The 17,400-nt window shown below is 66.8% G+C and overlaps 3 protein-coding genes across 4 annotated transcripts; 1 reads left to right on the forward strand and 2 right to left on the reverse strand.

Moving 5' to 3' along the window:
* Window positions 1-388: 388 nt before the first annotated feature.
* Window positions 389-1,028, reverse strand: SMIM44 (small integral membrane protein 44). The gene is made up of 2 exons (XM_058657640.1): window positions 842-1,028; window positions 389-621 (listed from the first exon to the last, which is right to left on the reverse strand). The coding sequence occupies exons 1-2, from the start codon at window positions 1,026-1,028 to the stop codon at window positions 389-391; spliced, it is 420 nt and encodes a 139-aa protein (XP_058513623.1).
* Window positions 1,029-2,690: 1,662 nt separating this feature from the next.
* DOHH (deoxyhypusine hydroxylase) lies at window positions 2,691-5,035 on the reverse strand. Its single transcript, XM_004595675.2, has 5 exons — window positions 4,838-5,035; window positions 3,954-4,242; window positions 3,696-3,772; window positions 3,345-3,582; window positions 2,691-3,260 (listed from the first exon to the last, which is right to left on the reverse strand). The coding sequence occupies exons 2-5, from the start codon at window positions 4,225-4,227 to the stop codon at window positions 2,941-2,943; spliced, it is 909 nt and encodes a 302-aa protein (XP_004595732.2). The 5' UTR covers window positions 4,228-4,242; window positions 4,838-5,035; the 3' UTR covers window positions 2,691-2,940.
* A 2,635-nt stretch (window positions 5,036-7,670) lies between these two features.
* FZR1 (fizzy and cell division cycle 20 related 1) lies at window positions 7,671-16,999 on the forward strand. Of its 2 annotated transcripts, none has more exons than XM_058657964.1 (14): window positions 7,671-7,868; window positions 13,015-13,142; window positions 13,698-13,823; window positions 13,907-13,970; window positions 14,044-14,171; window positions 14,915-14,997; window positions 15,149-15,332; window positions 15,425-15,490; window positions 15,665-15,767; window positions 15,850-16,034; window positions 16,110-16,343; window positions 16,429-16,533; window positions 16,643-16,735; window positions 16,828-16,999. In XM_058657964.1, exons 2-14 carry the CDS (start codon window positions 13,032-13,034, stop codon window positions 16,867-16,869), a joined length of 1,524 nt encoding a protein of 507 aa, XP_058513947.1. In that variant the 5' UTR covers window positions 7,671-7,868; window positions 13,015-13,031; the 3' UTR covers window positions 16,870-16,999. The 2 variants fall into 2 exon arrangements, with proteins under 2 accessions (XP_058513947.1, XP_058513948.1); XM_058657965.1 differs by having other exon boundaries at window positions 13,015-13,100.
* The last annotated feature ends 401 nt before the right edge of the window (window positions 17,000-17,400 follow it).

Below are 17,400 nucleotides of genomic sequence, written 5' to 3' on the forward strand. Positions count from 1 at the left end.
TATTTCCAAGCAGAGAGCAGAGCTTCCAGCCGGCAGGCCCAGCACTGAGCAGCCCGAGACCTGTGTGCTGTGCTGGATGCCCACGCTTTCCGCCAGCTTGGCTCTCCAGGAGGGACAGGAGCGCTCGGGCACTGTGCTGCCCCTCACAGGCTCAGGGAGGACTTTATTAAACGCCTTCTGTGTACTCGACCCAGGGCAAGGCTCCAAGTTGAGATCCTCCCTCCCGCAAACACAGACCCACAGCCGAGCTGGGGAGGGGGTGGGAGGGATGAGGGGCGGCCCGTCCAGGCTAGGTGCCTGCACCAGACTGAGGGCTCCAAGGCCCGGCTGCTGCGTGGTGCCATGCGGGCGCAGCAGCTCCAGGTCGTGTTGGGGTGCAGCTAGGGGCTCAGCTCAGCTTCCAGAAGGAGCCGCTGGCGGGCGGGTCCTTGAAGGCGATGGACGGGCGCCGAGGGTCCGGGGCAGTGGCTTCTGCCGGGGTCGCCTCGCCCTCGCCGTCCTCGTCCTCGCGCCAGGCCAAGGCCAGCTGCAGGTCCAGCTCTTCCAGGTCTTCGCCGGCCAGGCTGGCGCGCAGCTCACGGGGGCCTTCCTCCAGGTCCTGCTTCGGCCCGAAGACCCAGTCTGAGGAGGAGACGCAGCTCAGGGCACCCCAAGGGCGTCATCTCGCACGGAGGAGCTGGGGGTCCCTACCAGGCTGCCCCCTGCGCGGTGCACACAAACCCGGATGTCACCCATGCGTGGGGTGTGCAGACCCGGGGTGCCATCCCCTGCGTGGGGCATGCAGACCCAGTGTGCCATCCCCTGCCGACCCCCCAGTGCGCGGTCCTGGGGCACAGCTCACCAGCCAGGTCATGTGCAAGATCCTTGATGAGGTGTCCGACGATGGCGTAGGCCACGGCCACCACCAGCAGCGCGGCCATGAGCAGGTAGAGCACATAGCGGGGCAGGCGCACGGCGTCCAGCGGAGGTGGCCGGTACTCCTCATACAGCGGTGGGGCGCGGCTCGCATCCTCGGCCGCCGCCGCCATGGCGCCCACCCGCCGGTGACCCACGCAGCGGAAGTATTAAGAAGTATCAAGGGACGCGCAGCTAAGAGGATTCATCCGGCCACTGCCCTGCAGCTGCCATCTGCCCGGCTTAGCACCCAGGAAATCACTCCCCCTGCAGCTGACAGGCTGGCCAGGGTCGGGGGGACAGGCAGGACGTGAGGGGGACAGCCAGGAGGACGTGAGGGAGACAGGCAGGAGGTGAGGTGGACAGCCCAGAGGAGGTGTGGGGGACAGCCAGGAGGTGAGGTGGACAGCCCAGAGGAGGTGTGGGGGACAGCCTAGAGGACATGAGGGGGACAGCCCAGAGGACGTGAGGGGGACAGTCAGGACGTGAGCGGGACAGGCAGGACATGAGGGGGACAGCCCAGAGGAGGTGAGGGGGACAGCCCAGAGGTGAGGATGGGGCAGCTCCCTGGGCGGCTCTCGTGTGCCCTCTGGTGTCTGCTGTTGGGAACACATGCTGCTGGATGGTCAGTGGCCACGGCGGCTCCAGGGATAGGACAGCGCTGCCCTTCGTAGGGGACACTGGTGCCCAGGTAGGGTACATGGGTGCTCTGGTGGGGTCACAGCCACCCTGGGGAGACACTGCCGCCCCCCAGGGCCTGCCTCTATGGTCATGTGTTGCAGAGCAGCCGAGGGCTGGTGAAAGCGTGGGGGCGTTCAGGAGACGTGGGCCGTGTCACACAGCAGTTGCCTGGCCATGGCCACTCCGGCCCAGTGTGTGGCGTGGGCTCATGCGGTCACAATGCTGTTCAGCAGCGTGGAAAGCTGCCAGCAGCCACGGCTGGCTGCCTGCTCTGCCCCAGGAGTGGCCCTGGTGGATGTCCCCCCTCAGGTAGCAGGGTCTCCCCAGAAGGTGGGCCACACTCATCAGGGCTTCTGTCACAGGAATTGGCCGTCCCAGGATGGCCTGCAGCTGGGGGTCCCCCCCGACACCCCAAGCTGGTGGCCCCCCTGCTTCGGCTGCGACCACCGACTGCGTCCGCCAGCGGCTGACCCTGCGTCCCACCGGTGTGCCCACAGCAGGGCCCTGACCCCCACGGAGGGACCCCGACTGGGCTCCTGGCTTGAGCCTGGCCCAGCTTGGAGCTTGCAGGTAAGTGGGGTGCCATCTCTGGAGGTTAGAGGTAGGACCCTGCCCCCACAAGCAAAATGCATAGCCAGCGAGTTCACATCACCGGGTTCAAAAAAATGTATTTAATTATTTAAAAAAAGTGCTGTTCACTCCCCAAGTGGCAGCAACAGCCGGAGCTGAGCTGATTTGAAGCCAGGAGCCTCTTCCAGGTCTCCCATGCAGGTGCAGGGTCTCAAGGCTTTGTGAGGTCCTCGACTGCTTTCCCAGGCCACAGGTAGGGAGCTGGATGGGAAGTGGAGCTTCCAGGAACACGAACCGGCGCCCCATGGGATATGGGTGCTTGGGATGGGAGGATTCGCCTGTTGAGCCATGGTTCCGGCCCCTCGGCAGCCACTTTACAGAGGATGCCACAGGACTTTGTCTTCTGGGAGCCGGGCAGGTGGCACCCCCCGGTCACTGGAGGGAGACCCAGGTGACGACTTTGCAGTGTCTGTAGGACCCCTGGCCACCATTCCTGGGCCCTGCCCCCCAGCGCAGCCCTCCCCCCCACACAGAGGAGTCTGCACTTGCGCAAAAATAATTTATTGTTTCCTGTGGGCAGCACCGTGGCCGCTGTGGATCCCTCTGTGGGCTCCAGTACCCTAGCCCAGGCCACTTCCTGGGACCCTGGTCCCTCCCTGAACACCCTCCACTGCTCAGAACAGCCCCTGGGTCACCCAATGTCCACCCCTGGCACTGGGGCAGCAGCCCGTGGACAGCCAGGTCACCCAATGAGGCTCCGGGTGGCACGGGCACCCGCTGAGCACCCTGGCACCTCTAGCAGGGGTGCGCACGCACGCGCTCCAGCCCGTCTGCATACTGGAAGGCCGGCCCACGCTCATGCTCGTACATGTCCAGGGCCACCTCACAGCTCTCACGCACCACGCGCTCGGGGTCGGCCGCGTGGGCCCGCAGCGCTGCCAGGCAGGCGGGCTGCGCGATGGCACCCAGGGCCTCGGCGCACTCGTGCCGCACCATGGCGTTCTCGGCCCGGCGCGCCAGGGCGGCCGCCAGCTCGGGAATAGCTGCCTCATGCTGCAGCTGGCCCAGCACATAGCCCACCTCGTGCCGAAACAGGGCGCTGCCACAGCGCAGACCTGTGGGACAGGAGAGATGGGGTCATGCATGGGGACCTGGACCCCAGCCACCTGCCCGCCCTGGGACCCTTTCTTCTTCCTCACCCTCAGCCAGCGCCAGGGCAGCCTCCTCACCGCCCAAATTGCGCAGGGCGAACATGGCACGGTAGCGGTCGAAGAGCGGCAGGGCCTCGTCCAGCAGTGTTGCCCGCAGCCGGGCCACGTTGCGCTCTTCGGCCGGTGGGGCGGGGTCCACGGACAGGTAGGGCCCGGCTGCCGGCTCCCCGCCGTGCTGCTGCAGCCACTCCAGCCGCCGCACTGCCAGCTGGCATGTCTCAGCCACCTGTCAGGCGAACGGGTGGGCATGAGGGGCCACAAACGGGGCAAGGAGTATCAGGGTGGCCTGGACGCCCTGTTCCACCTGCTCCACCCTGGGACTGGGAGAGGCCTGCTCACCTCTGGCACCGGGTCCGCGGAATATTCCTTCAGCAGCTCCAGGACCTGGGGGTCCCCGATAGCTCCCAGGGCCTCCCCTGCAAAAGGGGCAGCAGGAGCTCAGGGCTTCCTAGGACCAAGGGGGGGTTCCTGCCCGGGGCCACTGCTGCTGGAGCGGCAGTGGACACAGGCTGCAGGCTGGCCAGGATCTGGAGTGGCACCTGCCGGACCTCCTCAGCCACAGCCCGCACCAGGACACCTGTCCTTCCGGCCACTCACCGGCCTCATGGCGCACCATGGGCTCCTGCGCCTGGTCTCGCAGCACGGTCACCAGCACGGGGATGGCGCGGGCATCCTGCATCTGGCCCAGGCAGTAGGCCAGCTCGTGCTTGAGCAGGGCCGAGTCGTCCCGGAAGGCCTGGCTGATCCAGGAGATGGCACCGGGGCCCCCCAGCCCGCGCAGTGTGAACAGCGCCCGGAAGCGGGCCTGAAGGGGCTGCCCAGGGTCCACCAGCGTGCGCCCGATGGCCTCCAGCTCCGACTCCGTCACCATAGCGTCCACTCAGACCTGCAGCCAAAGGATGGAAATTGGGGGTCACAGACACCCCAGCCCCCAGCTCTGCTAGGCTGCACGCCCCGGGGAGCAGGGGCACCTAGATGGAATTGTGGGCTCGCAGCTTCTGGGGCGATGAGCCAGCAGGCAGAACCACTTAAATACTAACACATTTTGGGGTTCCTTCAAGTTCCCGGAAGGCCTTTTCAAAATCCCAAGTTTAGAGATGTGGGTAAATGAGAACTGGGAGTCTTTTTTGGGGGTTCATGTCTTACCCCCTCGCTTCAGGGAGTCCAGGGTGGAATTCCCGGCCACCTCCAAGCCCCCCATCTCACATCATGGGAATGGGGATGTGCCTTGGGCCAGCAGGGTGATGGGGCTCAGCACCCCCATGCACACCCACCCCACACACCAGAGTCATCCCACAGACCGGGGGAGAGCACCCCTCAAGGGCAGCACTGAGGGAGGGGGTGCCCCGCATCGGGGGACAGGGCTGCGGACCTCCGGACACCCCAACCCCAGGTCCCCCTTCCCTGACCCCCAGGTTCCCCTTCCCCGACCTCCAAATCCCCCTTCCCCGACCCCACACAGCGATCCCCGCTGGACTCACCGACCGCCCGGGGCTGTTCCGCCTTCACTCGCGATGCGCCCTGCAGGCCGCCATCTTCTGCCCACGTGACCGGCGCGGACGGAACCAACGCAGGCGGGCGCGGGGGGGAGCGCAGCGGCGGAGCCGGGTCTGGAAGGCCGAGCAGCCGGACCCGCCGCCCGGCGGCCTCCGAAGCCAGGAACGGTGCTCGGGGAGCGGATAGGGGCCGCGTCGGGCTTTCCTCGCCGGCTTCGCTACCGCCGTCCGCCCGCCAGCGGAGATGGAACTGCCCAGCCAGACGGAGCGGCTAGCCACGGCGCATGCGTGGAGGCGGGGCCAGGCCTGTCAGGTGGGGAACCCCAGGGCCCCCCAAAGGCCGGCGTGGTGTCCTCGCCCTGGGACAGCCGGGGCCCTCGGTGCTGGGGGACCCCAGTGATGCCCTGGAAGGGCGCTGAGCTGGCCACAGCGGAGGGGTGCAGGAGGACCACGGTGGAGGGAGCCTACCCTGCCCTGTCCAGGGATGCAGGAGGACCCCCAGTGGAGGGAGCATTCTGGCCTGCCCAGTCTGCCCAGGGACCCGCCTCTGGCCTGGCTCTCAGGGTCCTCCCAAGCCCATGTGGACGGTGCTCCAGATGCTCATTTCACAGGGGGTGGGTGCGACCCCTTTGGGAACACACACCCTCTCCTGCCGTCCCCCGAGGGAGCGAGGGCAGCCAAAGATGGTGTTGGGGTGCAGTGGGCCGAGCCCCTGTTTTGGTCCACCCTACCTGCCTGGCAGGGTCGCCGGACCTCAGGCCTGGCTGGTCTGCTTCCTGCTGATAGCCGGGGAGGCCAGGCCTGGGTGCTGAGTCTAGCTTGGGCCCTGCCACCCTCCTGGGAGGGACGCACATCAGTGAGTCAGCAGGCAGCAGGCAGAGCTCACTATGTAAATAAACACAAGTTTGTTTGTCTTTAAAGGTGTGTGTGGGGGGGCAGCCTCAAGGGCTAAAATACTCACCATGCACGCCCAGGATCCCATAGAGGTGCTGGTTCTGATCCTGGAAGCCCCACTTCCCATGCAGCTCCTTGCCTGCTTGTGGCCTGGGAAAGCAGTCGACCTCACAAAGCCTTAGGAACCTGCACCCATGTGGGAGACCCGGAATAGGCTCCTGCCCTTGGATCAGCACAGCTCCGCTGTTGTAGCCACTTGGGGAGTGAACCAGCAGATGGAAGATCCTCCTCTCTGTCTGTCCTCCTCTCTGTATATCTGCCTTCCAATAAAAATAAATAAATCTTTTTTTAAGATTTATTTTTATTACAAAGTCAGATACACAGAGAGGAGGAGAGACAGAGAGGAAGATCTTCAGTCCGATGATACACTCCCCAAGTGACCGCCAACGGCCAGTACTGTGCTGAGCCAGGAACTTCCTCCAGGTCTCCCACATGGCTGCAGAGTCTCAAAGCTCCCTGCTTTCCCACGCCACAAACAGGGCCTGGATGGGAAGTGGAGCTGCCAGGATTAGAACCGGCGCTCATATGGGATCCCAGCGCGCCGATAGGCCATGCCATTGGGCCCAAATCTTAAAAAAAAAAAAAGCAAGCATCTAATATGGGCACCAGGGGTCCATCTGCCCCCTACTGATGTGCCTGGGAAAGCAACGGAGGACGCCCCAATTCCTTATGCTCCTGCACCCCTGTGGGGACCCTAATGGAGCTTGTGCCTCAGCTGTGCCTCAGCTGTGCCCAGCAGCGGTCTGCATCCTGCGTGGGCCCAACCTTCTGGGGCGGCGTCCACTGCCTGCCCGGCTGCAGTGCTGAGCAGGGTGGGCAGTACGGCCTGCAAGTCATGCTGCAGGAAGCAGGGAAGAATGGGCGGATGGGCAGCTGGGTGCCAGGCCTTGGGGTCCAGCTGTCTGAATGGCCTGGTCAACCGTGGTCAGGGGTCAACCGTGGTCAGGGGGTCAGCTGTGTCAGAGGTCAGCCGTGGTCAGGGGGTCAGCCATGTAGGGGTCAGCCCTGCCGGGGGTCAGCTGTGTTGGAGGGGGGTCAGCCGTGTCAGGGGTCAGCTGTGTCAGGGGCGTCAGCTGTGTTGGGGGGTCAGGCGTGTCGGGGGGTCAGCTGTGTTGGGAAGGTCAGTCGTGTTGGGGGTCAGCCATGTGTTGGGGGTCAGCCATGTGTTGGGGGGAATCAGCCGTGTCGGGGGGGTCAGCCATGGTCAGGGGCTCAGCCGTGTCGGGGGGTCAGCCCTGCCGGGCGTCAGCTGTGTTGGGGGGTCAGCCGTGTCGGGGGTCAGCTGTGTTGGGAAGGTCAGTCGTGTTGGGGGTTAGCCATGTATTGGGGGTCAGCCATGTGTTGGGGGGAATCAGCCGTGTCGGGGGGGGGGTCAGTCATGGTCAGGGGCTCAGCCGTGTCGGGGGGTCAGCCTTGTCGGGGATCAGTCATGGTCAGGAGGTCACCCATTTCAGGGGTCAGCCATGGTCAGTAGGTCAGCCGTCTCGGGGGGTCAGCCATGGTCAGGGGGTCAGCCGTATTGGAGGTCAGCCCTGTCGGCGTCAAGGGGTGCGGAGGTCCCCGTCCTGCCGCCCCGCCCCAGCCCGGTCCAAACTCTTCCGTCCGCCGTTGCCCTGGGCAACGCGTGGGGGAGCGCTTCCTGTATTGATTCGAATCGGTGTGACATCACTCCTCCCGAGATGCCCGAGGCGCGCAGGCGCCGTGGCGCCCGGGAAAGGGGCGTGTCTGAGAGCGCGCGACACCAGGGGGCGTGGCTGCGTGCGGCGCCGAGGGCGTGCCCTGCCGCAGGGGGCGTGGCTGCGTGCGGCGCCGGGGGCGTGTCCGGCCGCAGGGGGCACGCGCGCGTGCCCGGGCGGCGGCGGGGGCGCGCGCGGCGGCGGCGGGCGGGAGCCGGGCGGCCGCGGAGCAGCGACGCCGCCATATTAAGGCAGCGCGGAAAGCCGGCGTCCCGGCGCGGGGCTGAGGCGGTGGGGCCTGGCGGAACGGCGGGCGGCCCCGAGGCGGGAGCGGCGCCACGCCTGGCGAGGCGGGGCCGGCGGGAGGCCGGCGGGCGGTGAGCCAGGTAAGGACCCGCCCCCCGTGTGGGCGCGGCGGCGACCCCCAGGACCTGCCTGGGACCCCGCTGCCCGGGACCCCCGTGTGTCCCTCCTAGGCTGTCCCCGGCCCCCTGTGTGTCCCTCCTGAGCTGTCCCAGGCCCACTGTCCAGGACCCCCTGCCCTGGCTGCCCAGCACCCCCTGCCCAGGACCCTGCTCCCCAGGACCCCCTGCCCGTGACCCTGTTCCTTGGACCCCCTCCCCAGAACCCTCTGCCCAAGACCACACTGCCCTGGCTCCCCAGGACCTGCTCCCCAGGACCACACTGCCCAGGACCCCCTGCCCAGGACCCCTTGCCCAGTACCCCCTGCCCAGGAACCTTCTGCCCAGGACCCTGCTCCCCAGGACCCCCTGCCCTGCCTCCCTGCAAGCTGAGCCTCCTCTGACGGACCCCCCCACTCTGAAGTCCCCCCCCCCCCGGTGGCCCGCTGAGCCTGGGTCGCCTGCACCCAGGTACCTGCACCAGGTTGGACTGCTTAGGACCCGGAAATGCGCCACTTCCTGGGTGCCCGGGGCTCCGGGGTCACCCCACCTCCCTGCTGCCCTCACGGGCCAGGCAGGTGTCAGCAGGGACCCCCGCACTTGTCAGTCATGCCTGGTGGTGCAGGTGTGCGGCCCCCCAGGGTGCCCCCCACACAGGCACCACGGGTGTGGGGTGCCAGGGGAGCCTGGCTGGGGTTCTGCAGCATCCTGCCTGGGGTGCCCCCTCCTGCCCAGCCGCCCTGTGACCTCTGTGCTCGGCTTCCCTGACTCAGGCAGCAGAGGCGCCTGGGCTGCTGGCTCAAGGTAGCTGTTGACACTAAGAGTGTTGCCAGCTGCGAGTGAGGGGTCGGGGATGCTACCCCACGCCCCGCAGTGCCCGGCATGGGTCCCCACCCTGGAGGGCTGCGTGGGGCTGGAGTGGCCACTGGCCACCTGCAAGTGACCTGGCTTGTCCCCATCCTGTGTGTGGTTGGGGGATCCTGAACCCCGCGATCTCATTGGGGCTTTGGCACCTTGGCTGCTGGCTCTGCCAGCCCCATGTGTCGCTCCTGGGCTGTCCCCAGCCCCGTCTGTCCTTCCTGAGCTGTTCCCCCCCGGCCCCCTGTGTGCCCTTCCTGAGTTGTCCCCTGGCCTCCTGTGTGCCCTGTGTCCTTCCTGAGCTGACTCCCTATGTGTCCTGTATGTCCCTCCTGGGTGGTCCCCTGGCCCCCCGTGTGTCTTTTGAGCTGTCCCTGGCCCCCATGTGGCTCGTGTGCCCCTCCTGAGCTGGCCCCCTGGCCCCCTGGCCCCCTGTGTGTCTCATGTGTCCCTCCTGGGCTGTCTCCCAGCTCCGTGTGCACAGGAGCCAGCCTGGGCCGCTCTGTGTGTTCAGGTCTGCTATTTTAGAGGGGTACCTAGCGCCATCACCCCCACTTCCTGCCCTTGGGTCTCCCACTTGGTGTGTGAGGTGCCTATGGTTGCCAGTGCCCCTTCCCGCAGTGCGCAACTCCTGTCCCTGGCTGTGTAGTGCTCCGCCTGGCTGGGTCCTGCCCGGGGCTCTGCCTGGACCGTGAGGGTGGCCGTAGTGGCAGGTCCTCGCAGGCAGCGCTGGTGCCTGCCTTGGGGAGTGCTTCCCTGGTTGGGGGTCCCTCCCGAGTTGTGTGTGTCTGCTGGCTGTCCTGTGCTCTGGCCACCTGCTGGACGGCTGGGTCCTCTTATGGACTGGATGGGGCTGGGAAGCTCCATACCCCACCACCCCACGAGCTGTGGGGTCTGCAGCGAGGTGGCCGAGAGGCGCTTCCTGCTGGCCTGGCCTGCAGAGTGGTGCCCTTGCTCCACAGCTGCTGCAGGTGCGGGTCCCCTGGGGCGTGGATCTAGGCGGGACCAGCTGGGAAGCGGGCAGTGCCCAGTGAGCGAGCAAGTAGGCCTAGTGCCGTGGGCTGCGGGGTGCTCCGAGTTTGGCCTAGGCCTACCTGTGTATGCCTGTGGCTTGGGTGGGGGATGTGCAGAGGACCTCAGGGCCAGGCAGGAGCCAGGGTGACAGCCAGCAGGTGGGCCAGGGCAGGTGTGGGTGGCGTACAACTGCTGTCCAGAACAGGGAGGGGCCGGGGGCCAGGGCTGCGGGTGAGGGGCCTGGCACGGGTGCCTGCCGGCAGCTGCGGGAACTGGCCTGCAGAGATTTCCAGCAGCAAGGTCTGCCTCGGGGCCGGGTCCCCAGGCAGGGTGGTGGCCAGCAGGGGCTGGGCTGCATGTCCCCACCCCCACTCAGGACTGCAGGGGCTCCTCTGGTTGGGGTGCTGGCCCCCCGGGAGTGCCCAGGCCAAACCCTAGTTGCACTGCCCGAACCCAGGAGCTCGCTGCCTCCTCTCGACCCTTGGAGACAGCCAGCCAGCCAGGACCAGTTCTCCTGGTGAGCTGGGTCTGAGGGACTCTGGTAGAAACTTCCAGAACCCTGGCGTTCGGATCTGAGACTGGACGGGTAGCAGGGAGAACCAGAGCTCACAGCCCCCGCCTGGCTGGGGGCCCCTGGCCCCGGAAGCCACACACTTGTCACTGACTGGCTCAGACCCAGCCCCATGGCACAGCCTGGGGGCACAGAAATGAGGGAGAACAAGTCTGGCCAGTGGACAGCCGGGGACAGGGGCGGGGGAGGGTGGCCTTTGGCCCTACTTGAATTCCAGCAGCTCTAGAACAGGCTCTAGAAGGTCTGTCTATTTAGCTGGAGGAGTTAGAGACGGGGGATAGCCATCTTGCACCTGCTGGTCTGCCCCCAAGGCCACAGTGGCTGGGGCCGGGCCAGGCTGCAGCTGGGAGCTCCCTTCAGGGCCCCAGCACTGGGGTCAGCTTGTGCATTAGCACAGAAATGGATAGGAAGTGGAGGAGCTGGGATTTGAACCAGCGCTCCTGTGGGATGCTGGAACTGTGGGGCCACAGTGCTGGGCCCAGTAGGCTGTTTTGAAGGGGCTAGTTCGTGGCGTTTGTGACAGTGAAGTGTCCACGTGGCCCTTGGCAGAGGAAAGGCCTCTGGGCGAGGGGGACACTGTGGCTAAGAGGGCTGCCCTGACCCAGCAGCCCACGCTGCGCCCCGGCTGGGGGTGAAGGCTCAGGGCTTCAGGCTTGCTGGGCCAGGGAGCCCAGGTCTTGAGCTATGCCAGGGAGAGGAGACATGGGTTCCTGGCCATGGGGGCAGCACAGAGCTGGGGTTCCTTGGTGTGGGGGGCAGCACAGAGCTGGGGTTCCTTGGTGTGGGGGGCAGCACAGAGCTGGGGTTCCTTGGTGTGGGGGGCAGCACAGAGCTGGGGTTCCTTGGTGTGGGGGGCAGGGCCGCACAGAGCTGGGGTTCCTTGGTGTGGGGGGCAGGGCCGCACAGAGCTGGGGTTCCTGGCCATGGGGACAGCACAGACCTGGGGTTCCTTGGTGTGGGGGGCAGGGCTGCACAGAGCTGGGGTTCCTGGCCATGGGGACAGCACAGACCTGGGGTTCCTTGGTGTGGGGGGCAGGGCCGCACAGAGCTGGGGTTCCTTGGTGTGGGGACAGCACAGAGCTGGGGTTCTTTGGTATGAGGGGCAGGGCCGCACAGAGCTGGGGTTCCTGGCCATGGGGGAGCCTCAGGTTGCCAAGTTTCTAGGGAGGATTCTTCGAAGCCGAGCTGGCTGCCAGGGCGTGCTGCTCCCACGCCGCGGGGGTGCTGAGCTGCTGCCTGAGCGCCGTTCACAGCTCCTGCTGGGGGTGTGTGTGTCTGTGTGTGCATGTGTGTAGGCCGCAGCCCTCAGGAGGCGGATGGCTGCCTGGCTGTGTGAATGCATCCTTCTCTTTTTAAAGATTTTACGAATGTACATGAAAGAGTGGCAGAGAGGGAAAGAGATTCCGTGTCCACTGGTGCACTCCCCAGGGCCAGCGTGGACACGGACACTCACACGGAAGCTATGAGCTCCATCCAGGTCTCCCACGTGGATGCAGGGTCCCTAGCACTTGGGCCGTCCTCCACTGCTTTCCCAGGCCACAAGCAGGGAGCTGGGTGGGAAGTGGAGCTGCCGGGACATGAACCTGTGTCCACTTGGGGTGCTGGCATTGCAGACACATCACTCCCATCTTTTCTGGGGTGGCATCTTCTGCTACCCTCCCAAATACCTTCAGCGACAGGGCTGCGTCTGACCCCCTACCCCCACCCCCTCTACAGGGTGCAGGGTGCACCCTGCAGGGTGCGGGGACTGGGTACTGTGTCCGACCCGCTACCCCCACCCCCTAAGGGGTGCAGGGCTGAACCCGGGAGCTGGGTGCTGTGTCCGGCACCTTATGGGGGTACAGAGTCAGGAGCGCTGAGTGGCCCTGTGGCCCCAAGGGGGTGGGTGTCAGTGGGCGCCCTTACTGGCCTCCTAACAGACTGTGGCCCCAGCATGTTGCTGGAGGCTTGGAGCAACCAGGACAAGGACTCAAGGGGTCCCCGGGCTCCTAGGCCCCTCAGCTCGGTCACCTGGCCCTGCACTTGGACATGGCCAGGCCATATGGTTAAAGTGGGACGCCAGTGCTGGGGACCAGCTTATCCACGGTGCTGGGCCTTGGAGTCCGCACTGGCCTTTTCTCTGGTCTGCAGAGCAAACCCTGTGAGGGGGGACCCCAGGCTCTGCCTCCTGGCTGGAGGAGACTGAGGCCACCAGGGGGCGTCCTCCCAGCCTTGCTGCCCTCCCCGGGTGGCCGCTGCGTGTCCCATCCCTGGGGGACGGGACAGGCACCTGCTCCCATGGCCGGAACATTGCACGCAGAAAACTAGCCTTCCGCAGTTGAACTTTTATTGTTAGAGTTTTTTTATTTTACTTGAGAGGGAAAGAGGCCTTCCATGTGCTGGTTCACTCTCTAAGTAGCCCCAGTGGCGGGAGCTGGGCTGGGTGGGCGTGGGGTCAGGTGGGGCTGAGTGCCCATGGGTGCAGAGTGGACAGGTGGGCTGCACGTCCCTGATCCCCGGCTATCCTGCGCTGGCTGCGCCCCCCACTCCTCCATCCCTTCCCGTCTCCACTCTCCAGCAGCCTCCTCTGAGAGGCCCGTTGGGTCCCGCCTCCCTGCAGGCCTTTGGGATAGGTCAGGACCTGGGCTTGGGGGACACAGTCCCATCCCACCCTGCCAGGCCTGAGCCTACCCGCCCTTCCCACTGCAGCTGAACAGGGCCCCGCCATGGACCAGGACTACGAGCGACGCCTGCTGCGGCAGATTGTCACGCAGAAGGAGAACACCATGCCCTGCGTGAGTGCCCACGTCCACCCTGGGCAGCGCCCCCCGCCCTGCGTGAGTGCCCGCATCCACCCTGGGCAGCGCCCCCCACCCTGCGTGAGTGCCCGCGTCCACCCTGGGCAGTGCCCCTGCCCCACCCAAAGGACCACCCCACAGTGCCCCCCCACCTTGCAGGACCATCCTGGGCAGCACCCCCCGCCCTACCCCGTAGGATCACCCTGGGCACACACCTACCCAGCGGGAGGGCCCAGAGACCCAGCCCAGCCCTGCGGGCGCCTGTGCAGTCCTCTCCTGAGCCCCTGGGTGAGCTGTGGGGTAGAGTTGAGCAAGTTGCTGAGGCAGGTGGGTCAGGGTCCCTGAGGGATGGGTGCTGGGGTGGGGGTGCTGAAGCAGGCACCCCATATTGCATCCTCACACAAGGTCCTGCCCATTGCTGCCCCTCCACCTGCAGCCCCAATGGCACAAGGCCCAGAGTACAGTGGGCCCTTCCTGCCCAGGCTCACTTTGGTGCTGATGTGGGGGGGCCCGGGGTGACGGCGTGGCCTGCCCTGGTGCTGGCGTGGGGGGCCTGTGGAGTGGCCCGGGTGACGGCCCGGCCTCCTCCTGCAGGTCTCTGAGCTGCGGCGCACGCTGACGCCCTCCAACTCGCCCGTGTCCTCGCCCAGCAAGCACGGGGACCGCTTCATCCCCTCGCGGGCTGGGGCCAACTGGAGCGTCAACTTCCACAGAATCAATGTGAGCACTGGGCGGACGGCAGGCTGGGGGACGGGCTGCAGCATGGGCTGGGGGGTCCCTCACGCTTACTCTCGGCTCCCCAGGAAAACGAGAAGTCTCCCAGCCAAAACCGGAAAGCCAAGGACGCCACCTCGGACAGCGGCAAAGGTGAGCACGGTGTGCCCAGGTGTGGCCCACTCCCGTCCCCAGCCGCGGTCACTCATGTGCCTGCTCCCCGCAGATGGCCTGGCCTACTCGGCCCTGCTCAAGAACGAGCTGCTAGGTGCTGGCATCGAGAAGGTGCAGGACCCGCAGACTGAGGACCGCCGGCTGCAGCCCTCCACACCCGAGAGGAAGGGGCTGTTCACGGTGAGCCGCCCACTGCGGGCTGTGTGCGTGGGAGGGCTGTGTGCGTGGGGAGGGCTGTGTGCGTGGGGAGGGCTGTGTGCGTGGGGAGGGCTGTGTGCGTGGGGAGGGCTGTGTGCGTGTGGGGAGGGCTGTGTGCGTGGGGAGGGCTGTGTGCGTGGGGAGGGCTGTGTGCGTGGGGAGGGCTGTGTGTGTCTGGGGAGGGCTGTGTGCGTGTGGGGAGGGCTGTGTGTGTGGGGAGGGCTGTGTGGGGAGGGCTGTGTGCGTGTGGCGAGGGCTGTGTGTGTGGGTTGGGCTATGTGTGTGGGGAGGGCTGTGTATGTGGGTTGGGCTGTGTGGGGGAAGGGCTGTGTGGGGGGAGGGCTGTGTGCATGGGGAGAGGGCTGTGTGCTTGTTGAGGGGCTGTGTGCCTCTGGGGAGGGGCTGCCTGTTAGAGGGCTGTGTGTGTGTGGGGAGGGCTGTGTGCGTGTGGGGAGGGCTGTGTGCGTGGGGAGGGCTGTGTGCGTGGGGAGGGCTGTGTGTGTGGGGAGGGCTGTGTGTGTCTGGGGAGGGCTGTGTGTGTCTGGGGAGGGCTGTGTGTGTGTGGGGAGGGCTGTGTGCCTGTTGGGGGGCTCTGTGTGCGTGTACATGCACACATGTGGGGAGGGCTGCAGCCAGAAGCCTGTAGGTGTTGCTCCACGATGCTGCTTCTTGGCGGGGACCCCCACCCTGAGAGCCCGCCCACTGAGCAGGTGCCTGCCCCGCAGTATTCCCTCAGCACCAAGCGTGCAAGCCCCGATGATGGCAACGACGTCTCTCCCTACTCCTTGTCCCCCGTCAGCAACAAGAGGTGGGTCTAGGCCAGGCGGTAGCCGGGCTCCGTGGGCCTGGTGGCGTGCAGGTTGGCTCTGTGGGCGTGGTGGTGGGCGGCGGGGCTCCGTGGGCTGGTGGCGGGCGGCCAGGCTCCGTGGGCCAGGCCTGACCCCTCTTGCTGCCCGCAGCCAGAAGCTGCTGCGCTCGCCGCGGAAGCCGGCCCGTAAGATCTCCAAGATCCCCTTCAAGGTGCTGGACGCGCCCGAGCTGCAGGACGACTTCTACCTGAACTTGGTCGACTGGTCCTCGCTCAACGTGCTCAGCGTGGGCCTGGGCACCTGCGTCTACCTGTGGAGCGCGTGTACCAGCCAGGTGCAGCCGGGGAGCCCACGCCGGCCTGGGCCCCAGGTGGACAGGAGGGCATCCCCGTGGGCAGCGCTGAACTCACACTGGGCTGTCCCCAGGTGACCCGGCTGTGTGACCTCTCTGTGGAAGGCGACTCGGTGACCTCGGTGGGCTGGTCCGAGCGGGTGAGTCTCCCGGCTCCGGGTGGGGTGGGGGAGACCTGGCGAGCACCACCCAGCCACCTCGTGTCCTGAGGTCACCCGTGTGTGGCTGCGGGGCCAGGAGTTGGACTCCAACAATGTCTGCCCTGCTGGGAGCCACAAGGGGTGCCCACGTGTGACCTGACCCCACTCCCACAGGGGAACCTGGTGGCCGTGGGCACGCACAAGGGCTTCGTGCAGATCTGGGACGCGGCGGCCGGCAAGAAGCTGTCGGTGCTGGAGGGCCACACAGCGCGTGTGGGTGAGGCCCGGGCCCTGCTGGGGGGACGGGGGCAGGGGTGCCCAGGCCCGGCCGCCTCGCCGAGCCCGCTCTGCCCTCCCAGGGGCGCTGGCCTGGAACGCCGAGCAGCTCTCGTCCGGAAGCCGTGACCGAGTCATCCTGCAGCGGGATGTCCGCTCGCCACCGCTGCAGTCCGAGCGGCGGCTGCAGGGCCACCGGCAGGAGGTGTGCGGCCTCAAGTGGTCCACGGACCACCAGCTGCTGGCCTCGGGGGGCAACGACAACAAGGTCAGGGGGCGTCAGGACTTGGGGGTGGTGGGCTGCAGGTGTGGGGGCGCTGACGCCCCCCTCTTGCCGTCCCAGCTGCTGGTGTGGAACCACTCGAGCCTGGCGCCGGCGCAGCAGTACACGGAGCACCTGGCGGCGGTCAAGGCCATCGCCTGGTCCCCGCACCAGCACGGGCTGCTGGCCTCAGGCGGCGGCACGGCCGACCGCTGCATCCGCTTCTGGAACACGCTTACAGGCCAGCCGCTACAGTGCATCGACACGGGCTCACAGGTGTGCAACCTGGCCTGGTCCAAGCACGCCAACGAGCTGGTGAGTGTCACAGGGGCTGGGGGGCCCAGGCCAGGGCCTCCCCTGCACCCCTCTGACCGCCCCCCGCCATCCTCTTCCCTCCCAGGTGAGCACCCATGGCTACTCGCAGAACCAGATCCTGGTGTGGAAGTACCCGTCGCTGACCCAGGTGGCCAAGCTGACCGGGCATTCGTACCGCGTCCTCTACCTGGTGAGTGGGACCGCCCGGAGCCTCCCTGTCCCCACCCTCTGCCCCGGGCACCCCTCCCCCCCGCATTTCCCGTGCGTGTGCCCCGAGTGACCCCGGCTCGGCCCCCTAGGCCATGTCCCCCGATGGGGAGGCCATCGTCACTGGTGCTGGAGACGAGACGCTGCGCTTCTGGAATGTCTTTAGCAAAACGCGCTCCACGAAGGTGCGTGAGGCTGCGGGGCTCCATGGAAGGGGCAGCTGGGCTCCCCCAAGGCCGTGTGGTCTTAGCAGCCCCTCCCCCCGTCCTGCCCGCAGGAGTCCGTGTCCGTCCTCAACCTGTTCACCAGGATCCGGTAAAGCCGGGACCGCCACGCCCTTGGCCTGCGTGGCCCCGTGCTCCCCGCACGCGGCCCAGGACGGGCGGCGGCCGGGTGGGGGGAGCTGGCCCGGAGGGAGCCCGGGAGTCTGATTAAACGCCTGATTGTGAGCCGCGGCCACCGTGTCTGGAGGGACTGGGGACCCTCGGACCGCCGAGCACGGACCCCATGACCTCCGGCATTCGCTCCCCGAAGCACACAGCCCGTTGCTCGAGGAGAGTCGGACCAAGTGCTGGACGCCAGCGGCCGTGACCTTGAGGACTCGCGATGTGGGCTTGTCGCGGTGGCCGGAGTGCCCCTACAGGAATGAGCGCTGTGTGTGTGCTCACTTGTGTCTGGGACCTAACTGGGGTCTGTGGCTGGAAGCGGGGTCCTGGAGCCGAGCTGGCCAAGGAGGGCGACCGTGACCCTGACAGCCGGTGGGGCCACGTGGGCGGGGTGAGCCAGGGTGAGGATGATGGCTCTGCCGGGTGGGGGCGCCGAGCCCTGAGGAAGGAGGCAGCCAGACGTG

Source organism: Ochotona princeps, chromosome 33, assembly GCF_030435755.1.
Source record: "Ochotona princeps isolate mOchPri1 chromosome 33, mOchPri1.hap1, whole genome shotgun sequence".
NCBI classification, from domain to species: Eukaryota; Metazoa; Chordata; class Mammalia; order Lagomorpha; family Ochotonidae; genus Ochotona; species Ochotona princeps.

Coding starts and splice junctions, on each gene's coding strand:
- SMIM44 (XM_058657640.1), bottom strand. CDS start 1,028: ATGGCGGCGGCGGCCGAGGATGCGAGCCGCGCCCCACCGCTGTATGAG. Junction 622..841: donor TCTTGCACATGACCTGGCTG/GTGAGCTGTGCC, acceptor TCTCCTCCTCAG/ACTGGGTCTTCGGGCCGAAG.
- DOHH (XM_004595675.2), bottom strand. CDS start 4,227: ATGGTGACGGAGTCGGAGCTGGAGGCCATCGGGCGCACGCTGGTGGAC. Junction 3,773..3,953: donor CATGGTGCGCCATGAGGCCG/GTGAGTGGCCGG, acceptor CCCCTTTTGCAG/GGGAGGCCCTGGGAGCTATC. Junction 3,261..3,344: donor TGCCCTGGCGCTGGCTGAGG/GTGAGGAAGAAG, acceptor CCTGTCCCACAG/GTCTGCGCTGTGGCAGCGCC.
- FZR1 (XM_058657964.1), top strand. CDS start 13,032: ATGGACCAGGACTACGAGCGACGCCTGCTGCGGCAGATTGTCACGCAG. Junction 15,333..15,424: donor GGAGCGCGTGTACCAGCCAG/GTGCAGCCGGGG, acceptor GGCTGTCCCCAG/GTGACCCGGCTGTGTGACCT. Junction 16,736..16,827: donor GCAAAACGCGCTCCACGAAG/GTGCGTGAGGCT, acceptor TCCTGCCCGCAG/GAGTCCGTGTCCGTCCTCAA.